The 10,710-nt window shown below is 37.5% G+C and overlaps 1 protein-coding gene across 1 annotated transcript; it reads left to right on the forward strand.

Annotated features, from left to right (window-relative positions):
* The first annotated feature begins 4,331 nt into the window (after nt 1-4,331).
* LOC101557383 (olfactory receptor 2G3-like) lies at nt 4,332-5,270 on the forward strand. The gene has a single exon (XM_004619649.2). The coding sequence runs from the start codon at nt 4,332-4,334 to the stop codon at nt 5,268-5,270; it is 939 nt and encodes a 312-aa protein (XP_004619706.2).
* Nucleotides 5,271-10,710: the final 5,440 nt, after the last annotated feature.

The raw sequence follows: 10,710 nt of genomic DNA on the forward strand, positions 1-10,710 counted from the left end.
GGATCAGATAGGACACCTGCCTTGCATGCAGCGTTGGCCTGGATTCAATTCCTGCCATGTTCCTGAGCAGAGCCAGAAGTAATCTTTTGGCACATAGCCTGGAGTAAACCCTTAGGACTGCTTTGGTGTGGCCCCAAAATCAACCAACCAAATAAACAAAACCAAAATAACTTCCTCAAACTTAAATAAGCTTTAAAAACTTTTGCACATTAAATTAAACATTTTGAACGTTTGGAAAATGGGCCTGGAGCAATAGTACAGTAGTTAGAGTGTTTGCCTTGCTCATGTGAACCTGTCACCACCAGTCATGTTGGTAATTCCTGAGCACAGAGCCATGAGTAACCTCTAATCAACTCTGGATGTGGTGCAAATTTCATTTTTAATTTAGGCAATGCTTATGAAAGTAAATATGTTGCTACCAAACTTTCTGTTAGTCTTTCTGACACAGAACTCACACATAAACCTCTATTCTATTGTCACATTTTGATTTATCATTTATGCGTGCATATTAATTAAACTATGTTTTGGTAATCAGATAGTTTATATGAAATTTAAATTTTTTAATATCATTATTATAGTTTCATGGATGTTATGTGTTGAGCTGAAAATGTAGAATAAGGGGTAAGGCACTTGCCTTGCAAGCAGCCAACTCCTGTTCAATCCTGGACACCTCATATGGTCCCCTTATCTCTGGCAGGAGTGATTACTAAGTACAGAGCTAGAAGTAAATCCTGAATAATGCTGGGTGAGCCAAAAACAAAATAATACTGAGTTTAAAAGAAAATTTTTACTTTTCCAGGATTTGATTTTCATATGTGAATTGATGTATCTTTATATCTCAATATTGAAGGTATACATGACCAGAATAGTTACTCACAGGTAATTTCCCTATGAGACCTCTCTATTTTTGGCCACTATTGGGTATGGCAGTAATTGCTCTTAGAGGAATATAGATTCCCTAAGGTCTATTCTGGGGTTTCATATCAATTCCTCCTATTGCAAAAACTTCAGTGTTCACTGAATCTGAAAACTAGCAGCACCAATGCACTGTATTTTTAATTTTAAGATCAATACTCAGACTTCTTGGATCTGTAAATTACTGAAAAGAATCATCTTCTTGTCTTAGAAAACTAATTAGAAGAGTAAAAGAAAATTTTCAGAGGCAAGTAAATAACAAAAGACCATATATTTCTCTTTTACATTTACATGTAATACACGTGATATATTATTATGTAGAGAAAAATATCTTTGTTTTCTTTATCCGATAATGACAATATTCTTCTAACCACTACAGCCAAAATTTTGCTTAGCATTCATATTTGCCTCCTAAGAGGAATGTTTAAAAACTCTGAGCATTAAATTTAATTGGTTTTCTTAGCTCAACTAGAAACAAATTATCCTTTATAAGATTGCATATCTTATTTTCTACAATATAATCTATGATATACTTTGTGTGACATAAATATTATAGATCCATCTCTCTAAATAAGACTCTAGCTCTAGTCTTATTTTTAAAACATATTATTATTTTAAGGCCAAATATTTTCTCAGAAAATATCACTTTCAAGTATTGCATTTTTAAAATCTAATCTGGTATTTTGAGGTACATAGGAATTTTCTCCACACGATTAAATAAAAGAATAAGTGAAAGAATCAATCCTTCTAGTTTTTCAAATGTGTATTTTTAAGATATTTTTCAATTTATGTGATTTCATCTTATTATGCTAATTTATATTTAAATTTTTTTTTGTTTTGGGCCAGACAAGCAATGTGTGACAGTGCTCAGAGATTACTCAGGGTTCTGCACTTAGGGGATAACTTCTGGCAGCTCTGGGGAGCCAGTGATTGAACATGGGTCAGCCACACACAAGACAAGCACCCTATTCACTGTATGATCATTCCAGCCCCCAGATCTACATAACTGTATCACTGTATCACTGTCGTCCCGTTGCTCATCAATTTGCTCGAGCCAGTGCCAGTAACATCTCCATTCGTCCCTGTCGCATTCCGGGTCAGGGGAATGAGGCCCGTTATTGTTACATTTTTTGGCATATCAAATACGCCATGGGTAGCTTGTCAGGCTCTGCAGAAGATCTACATATGGCCCCCCAATACTTCCAGGAGTTATCCCTAAGCTCAGAGACATGAAAAAGGAAGAATCCCCAGGTGTGTCTCCAGAATTCCCCCAAATAAAAAAAAGAAATAACTTTCCTTTTTTTTTTTTAAGAAATAATTTTCTACTTAAGGACACAGCCTTAATTAGAAGGCTCAAAGAAATAGATTTTTTAATTGACAAAATAGTACAACACAGTTACAAAGTTGTTCATGATTGGGTTTCAGTCATGCTATGTTCCAACCCTCTTCTCTTTACCAGTGTACATTTCTCACAACCAGTCTTCCCAGTTTCCCTTCCACCACCCCCACCCTCAGCCTGCCTATATGATAGACACTTCTCTCTCTTTCTCTCTCTCTCTTTCTCTTTATTCCATTGTGGTTTACAATACAGAGAAGAGACCAATATGGCAATGATAGCTGAAAATGATCACTCTGGACAAGAATTGAGAGCTGAAATGAGGTAAAGGAACATACATGATAACGTTTCAGTACCATATTGCAAACACTATTTTGATGCTTATTCACAGGATATTTTTCTTTCATCTCCAAATCCTTTTGTATTCAGAAGTAATCTATGAAATGAAAGAATGGTTATATCAGTGACATTTCATAATGGATCCAAACATTGTTTCTGTGTTGTGTTTTAAGTCACAAAGAAACATTTTAATACAATGTGTTAAAATAAATATTTTGAAAAGTTTAAATCTTTTAATTTCTAATGACAATGAATAAAATGTTTTAATATGGCACTAATAACTTATAGGTTAAATAATTGCAACTTATAAGTCCTTTTCCTTTTTTGGGGGGTTACACGTGACAGTGTTCAGGGGTTACTCCTGCTATGCACTCAGGAAAAACTCCTTGCAGTGATTTGGGTGCCGGGGATCGAACCCCGGTCAGCCACATGCAAGGCAAGTGCTCTACCCACTGTACTATTGCTCTGGCCTCATAAGCTCTTTCTTAAGACATGTAATGTCATCTAAACCAGACTGCTCACTTTTATATGAGAAAAAGGTTGAAAGAAAATAACGTAAAACTATGTAAATAATATCTAGAGTAATTATAACGGTATAATGATTATATGTTATAATGTACACTTAGACTAATATTGACAAAGCATAAATTTCAATATAAAATAATAATATTTAAAATATATTAAACTATTTCTTTTTTTGTTTGTTTTTTGTTTTGGGGTCAGACTCAGTGGTGCTCAAGGATTAATCCTGGCTCTGTATTCTGTGATACTCCTGGTGAGGTTTGGGGAACCATATAGGTTCTGGTGATTGCGCCCAAGTAGCTACATGCAAGGCAAACACCCTATTTGCTGTATGATTACTCCAGTTCCCACTGCTTCTTCATTACTTTTACTACTGACATAATACAGAAAGATTAAAATAATGTTTGTGATTGGAATTTTTGAAAAAAGCCCATCTTCCTTTTTAAAAAATCCTACAATATACTACTGAGAAAGAATATGGTTTTTTTAATTATTTTTAATATTTTTATTTAATCACCATGAGATACCATTACAAAGTTTTTCATGGTTGGGTTTCAGACATACACTGTTCCAACACTACTCCCACCAATAGTCTGGTTCTATACTCTATAGCAGGTTCTTTCCTTCTCTTTCTGTCTCTCTGTCTCTCTGTCTGTCTGTCTCTGTCTCTCAGTCTCTGTTTCTGTCTCTTTATCTCTGACTCTTTCTTTCTCTGTCTCCTTTTGGACATTATGGTTTTCAATACAGGTACTGAAAGATTATCATATTATCCCTTTACCTGCTCTCAGCACTCAGTTTTTATCCAGAGTAATCGTTTCCAACTGTTATCGTTGTAGTGGTCTCTTCTCTATCACAACTGCCCTCCGCCCTATAACACTTGTGTCAAGCTTCCAGCTGTGGACCAGTCCTCCTGGCCCCTATCAAAAAGAGGGTGGATTTACAGGAAATAAAACAATAGGTAAGAACAAAGATACTTGATCAACTTTTGTATTGTCTATTTTCTAACCATAGTTTTGGCAGTTCTGAACACATTTGCTTTACTCCTTGAGACAAACAATTCTATCTCCCGTCCCATCGCCAAGTACTCCTCTCCACCCCAAACAAGCACCCTCACATCAATAGTCAAGACTGCTTTCAAATGTATTCCTAAATTGTATTGCTTCTCATCGTCTAACGTCTACATTTCTGTATGTGTCTCTTTCTCACGAGTAGGGCACTGATGATGATAAACGGGAGTCTGGCAGGTGACTTCATATTGGTGGGTTTCTCTGACCAGCCACAACTTGAGAAGATTCTCTTTGTGTTGGTGTTAATCTTCTACCTCCTGACACTTGTGGGAAACACAACCATCATCCTTGTCTCCTGCCTGGACCCCATGCTGCACACACCCATGTATTATTTTCTCACCAACCTTTCCTTTGTTGATCTATGCTTTACCACCAGCATCGTCCCACAGCTGCTGTGGAACCTCCACGGTCCAGACAAGACCATTACTCCTGTAGGTTGTGCCATTCAGCTCTATGTGTCTCTGGCACTGGGATCCACGGAGTGTGTGCTCCTTGCCGTCATGGCATTTGATCGTTACGCTGCTGTTTGCCAACCACTTCACTATGCTACAGTTATGCATCCACAACTTTGCCATTCACTTGCAGGAGTAGCCTGGTTAAGCGGACTGGGAAATACCCTGATTCAGGGCACCATTACACTGAGACTGCCTCGTTGTGGGAACCGTAGAATATACCACTTCATTTGTGAAGTACCAGCCATGATCAAACTGGCCTGCGTAGACATTCATGCCAATGAAGTCCAACTCTTTATGGCATCGTTGGTACTGCTTCTGCTTCCACTAGTGCTCATACTGATCTCATATGGCTTCATTGCCCGCGCGGTCATGAAGATAAAATCAGCTCAAGCCTGGCGAAAGGCGCTTGGAACCTGTGGGTCTCATCTTTTGGTGGTGACTCTCTTCTACGGGACCATCACAGCTGTCTACATCCAGCCAAACAGCTCCTATGCCCGCAGTCAAGGGAAGTTCATAACTCTTCTGTATACCGTAGTAACTCCTACCTTTAACCCTCTCATTTACACTTTGAGAAACAAAGATGTAAAAGGAGCTTTGAAAAGACTGGTACTGAAGGATTATAACAAACCGAAGTAAAGATTCTAGGGAAGTAACTGGGCAGATCTGGCCTTAACTCAGGAGAAAGTGCTGAACAAAAGATATCGGGAGGTATTGTCTCAACAGAGTCTGACACATATACTGCAAATATAAAGGCAAAACATATTTTGAAAAATTCACAAGCTCCTGAAATATTCTTTCATATTTTCATCTCCCTATTAGAATAACATGTTGTTATTTGTTAGCCAAGTGGTTTACACAATAAAGTACAAACACCACTTATAGTTCCCATAATTTTATAGTTAAATTTTTTTTCTCCATTCTCTCTCTTACATGGAACATGGCTTTTCCTTATTAAGGCAAATCTATTGACTTTTCTCTCCAATAGATCCTATACACTAATTAGAAAATATCTTTTAATTCTTATTTAAAAGTTTTAGAGGCTTTCTTACATATTGCTTATCTGGATTTTGTGCCAACAAAAACGTAGTCAAAAAGTGCACCTCTTTTGAAATGGAAAACTGGACACTTTTATTCATCTTGTTTTGGCCACTCTTTGAGTTGAAACATCCTACATCTACTTCTTTATAATGTTGACATCTTATTGATATTTTTCCTGCCTATGCTTAATTGTACTAACACTGACACCAGCTGTGGTGGAATTTTCAAATTTTAGTTTTGAGATTTATGTTTTGGTGACTAAGTGATTTTAATTTTTAGTTTTTAAGTAAGCACCGTGATTTACAAAGTTTTTCATAATAGAATTTCATACATAAAATGTTTCAACACCAATCCTGCCACCAATGTCAAACCTTCTATCATTGTCCCCAGGTTCCTCCCACCCCCTAGTACACCTCTTTAACAGGAATATTTTAAAGTTTGCTTATTGTAGTTTTGGTTTGTGGTTTATATATGTACACATAACACACCTCTACAATACTAATGTGACTTAAAATCCTACCCCTACACCTATTACCTATTCCTTTTCATCAATTATTATTCATTGGGATGGTAAACAGCTTCAAGAAATTATGAAATTCCCTATAACTTGTGTTGAAGAGTATCATGTTAAGTAAGACAGAAGGAAGAATGCCAGATGACCTATTGTCCTGTAATTTATAGAATAACATAATAATATAAGGTCATTCAAGGTATCAAAGGGAAGATTCCCTAGTTGACCCTAGACTACAGAAATGAGAAGGAATGGATAGGAAGGAAATGGAGGGGGATTAAGTGAGTTTTTTCAGGAATCACTAATGTCAGTAGAAAGTGACAGTGAATTTGACTTTATTTGGGCAGAAAGAAAGAAAGAGAGATCTTTTGAGTATTCTACCTTTATTTATTTTAGGAGTAATATTCACAATAAAGTGCTCTTTAATCTTTTGCATTTGTTTTGACAGAATTACCTCTGCAGTTTTGTTTGTAAATTGCATATATGTGGTAGACCCACTAATTACTAGTGGCTGCAAAAGTGAAAAAAGGTGCATTCATTTTAGTACACAGTTTGGTGGCTTACCATTAAACATACTAGAACCATTGACTTTAACAATTGTGTCTATTAATATTAAGTCAAAGGGTTTGAAATTTTAATTCTATCTGATTTTCATGAAAACATTTTATTCACTGTCACTGTTATCCTGTTGCTCATCAATTTTCTCAAGCGGGCACCAATAATGTCTCCATTGTGAAACTTGTTGTTACTGTTTTTGGCATATCAAATACGCCACGGGTAGCTTGCCCGGCTCTGCCATGCGAGCAGGATACTCTCAGTAGCTGCCGGGCTTTCTGAGAATTTGGTGTTTAATATTAATATTTTTGCTTACCAGTATTTTTTCAAAGCTTACATAAGGGGACTGGAGCAATAGCACAGTGTGTAGGGAATTTGCCTTTGCACGCAGCCGACCCAGGTTCAAATCTCAGCATCCCATATGGTCCCCCAAGCACTGCCAGGAGTAATTCCTGAGTGCATGAGCCAGGAGTAACCCCTGTGCATCGCTGGGTGTGACCCAAAAACAAAAAAAAAAAAGCTTACATAAATACATATTAAATCATCTCTACTTATTAATGATATATAATATGGGGAAAGGGTTAGACACACCTGACTGTGCTCAGGTGTATTCCTGGCTCTGCCTTCAGACATTAATCTTGGTGGTGTTGGGAGAACGAGACAGTGCAGGTATGGAATAGGAGTCAGTTGTACACAAGGCAAATAAATGTCTCACCCCAAGGATTATCTCTCGAGCCCATAGTTTCATGTATTATTAAGATTATATAAATATCTGAAACTGTGCCCAGTTGCTTCAGAGGTATCGCACTCTTAACACGGTCAGTTACCTTAACATTATCATAACCATAAGCAGAAGAGTTTCGCCGAGTTTCCCGATTGCAGCGGATTCATCAGTGGTTAGTCAGGAATTCTGTCCTTATTAATTTTCCACATCTCTCTTCTACAGCTGTCATAGACAACCAACCACCAAGTCCTGGTGATTTTATGGTTGAAAACTTGAGCATCCTCACTTTGCCTCCCATCTGGACTGCCTTCAGAAGTTCTTGCCTTTTTATTAACTTTCTCGCTCTGTAGTCAATGTCTCCTAGGTTTTTTTTTTATTTTATTGAATCACCATGAGATAGTTACAAGCTTTCATTTTTGGGTTACAATCACACAATAATCAAACACCCATCCTTCCACCAGCGCACATTCCCCACCACCAATATTCCCGGTATACCCCCACTTTCCCAACCTCCCCCTGCCTCCATGGCAGACAATATTCCCCATACTCTCTCTCTAGTTTGGGGCATTATAGCTTGCAACACAGACACTGAGAGGTCATCATGTTTGGTTCATTATCTACTTTCGGCACACATATCCCCTCCCGACTGATTCCTCCAGCCATCATTTTCTTAGTGATCCCTTCTCTATTCTACCTGCTTTCTCCCCTCTGCTCATGAAGCGGGCTTCCAGCTATGGGGCAATCCTCCTGGCACTTGTATCTACTGGCCTTGGGTGTCAGCCTCATGTGATGTCATTCTATACTCCACAAATGAGTGCAGTCCTTCTATGTCTGTCCCTCTCTTTCTGACTCATTTCACTTAACATGATACTCTCCATGTCTATCCATTTATAAGAAAATTTCATGACTTTTCTCTCCTAACAGCTGCATAGTAAAAATTGTTGTATGGCTTATAGTCAGATTTTATGCTTGTTGAAGCAATCTAATTTAATATAATTAAATTATATATTATATATTATAATTATATATTATAATTAAATTATAAATTAATATAATATAATAAATATAATATAATTATTATAGAAATGACATTATCATTAAAAATATCTCATAATAATGTGGAAGGAGTCACAGAATTCTGATTCCTATCTACTTCCCCATCACATCTTTCTTTAAAAAAATAGTTTGAAATTCATTACAATTTGGATGAAACTAAAGTGGAGTAAGCCATATTGCTTGGTATTTTTTATTCCAGTAAAGTTCTTTTTATTATATTTTTAATTTTATCAAAGCACCATGATTTATAAAGGTATTCATAGTTGAGTTTTAGATATACGATACCAATCCCATCACCAGGTTCAGCTTTCCTCCACCAATGTCCCTATATTCCCTCCCCTCACCTTCCCATCCCTCTCACTCCCTGCCATCTTGAAAAGCACCATTTTAAGTTCCACTATTTAAGTTTGGGTTTCACAATTTCAATGTTGTTGGTTCTGTGGTTTGGGAATTGAGCTCTATAATTCCTTAACACCACCAATGTACCTATGACCCCTGCCATTGCTTTTCATCTGTCTTTTTTCCCCACTCCCCTCCACTCTTTTTTTCTTTTCCTCCCTATACCTGGAGGGGTCTAGGAAACACCCTTTAAACCTTGCATTCTCTCATCCACATAATACTGTAGGATATCATTGGTTTGTCCTTTCTCCCTTGCCACAAAGAGTTTAGGTTTATCTGGTAATACCCATCACAGTACTCCTGAAGCACCTCTATTCCTCTGTGTTTATTGGAATAAAGCTCCAAACATTTTAGGACATCATTGGTATGTCCTGTTCCCCTTGCCACAGGAAGCTTAGGTTTATCACAGTGCTCCTCGGGCACTTCCATTCCACTGTGTTTATCTGTAAACTCCTCTCTATGCTTTCTTCCCCAACCGGTCAATCACCTTTTCCCCCTAATCAGACTCTGTTAACTTGTAAGGTCAGACTCCTCAGAAATCTATAATTTTATATGTCTGAGTGAAATACTGCCTTTCTCCTCTCTTTATGTCTTTTGAATAGTTTACTTTAAAGCAATATCCTTTTTTGTATAGACACAGGAAGACAGTTAATATTATGCTTTTGTAACTTGGGATTTAATTGGCTTTGAATATTATTCATTCCCGGGCATCTGCATTCTTGACTTAAACCTCAGTTGCCCTTAGTTCCTAGTACCCCAAAAGCAGGGTCCTGACGAGGACCCAGGGCAATGGATCCAGGGCAAACTGTGAGTTACCCTGGCATCAAAATGGGTCAGGTCAAAGCACCACATTCTTAACTATAAGTTAAGAGCTTGATCATGGACAAGTGCTGTCATGATCCAAAAGCAACAACGAGACTAGGACCCTGCTAGGGATAGGAAAGACTAATCTGGCCTGTGCACTGTAGTCTGAGATTGAGATGACCCCAGAAGAGCAATTCTATAAATTGAATGTATCTCTTACTGTGTCCATACAAAATGATTAATATTATGAATGCTTTTATGTTTGTTGGACAAAGAGATCAACTAGACAAACAAATTCACAGACACACTGGTTCACCAGCTAAAAATCCTCTCAAATTCTTGAAAGGGAGGGGTGGGAAGGGCCTGGTTCCAACCCTGTCAAAGCCCCAACAGCTGGGGCTGTTTAACACCTTAATATCTGCTGCTATGCCAATGACCAAACTCCTCCTTCTCACAAATGAGCTCTGCAGAGTCGCCAACCTGAACAACTGAAAATTTTCTGGCACATCATTTTGGGCGGAATGAGATGTCTTGGGTCTTCTCAAGTGGGTGCTGATAATCTCACTTCCTCCATACTTCTGGAAGACTCAGTGTCATACCCGCATCCCACAACCCCTGTCAGGTAAGATCTCTGCCCAGTTAAATATTCTGGACTTTCTAGAGCACTCAGCCACATTTGCAGCTGCACAACCTTGCCAAAATCTATGACATGAACATCCCAATAGGAAAACATTAATTTAGATAGGAAAGTAAAATAGAAACTGACTGAGCTCAATTAAGAAAAACACTAGTGCAGAAGGTTAAACTAGCAAAAACAGCTTAGTAACAAGGGTTTAATATCTCCATGGTGACGTAAAATTTCACAAATTTTCTTTTAAAAAAATGACAAATAAAATTATCAGCAAATAAATCAATAAAAGTCTATTTTGGATGATTTTTTAAAATATATATATAAGTAAATGGAAACAAATTACCTACTCATTGATTGG

Source organism: Sorex araneus, chromosome 2 (assembly GCF_027595985.1).
Source record: "Sorex araneus isolate mSorAra2 chromosome 2, mSorAra2.pri, whole genome shotgun sequence".
Lineage (NCBI taxonomy): Eukaryota > Metazoa > Chordata > Mammalia > Eulipotyphla > Soricidae > Sorex > Sorex araneus.

Coding starts and splice junctions, on each gene's coding strand:
- LOC101557383 (XM_004619649.2), top strand. CDS start 4,332: ATGATGATAAACGGGAGTCTGGCAGGTGACTTCATATTGGTGGGTTTC.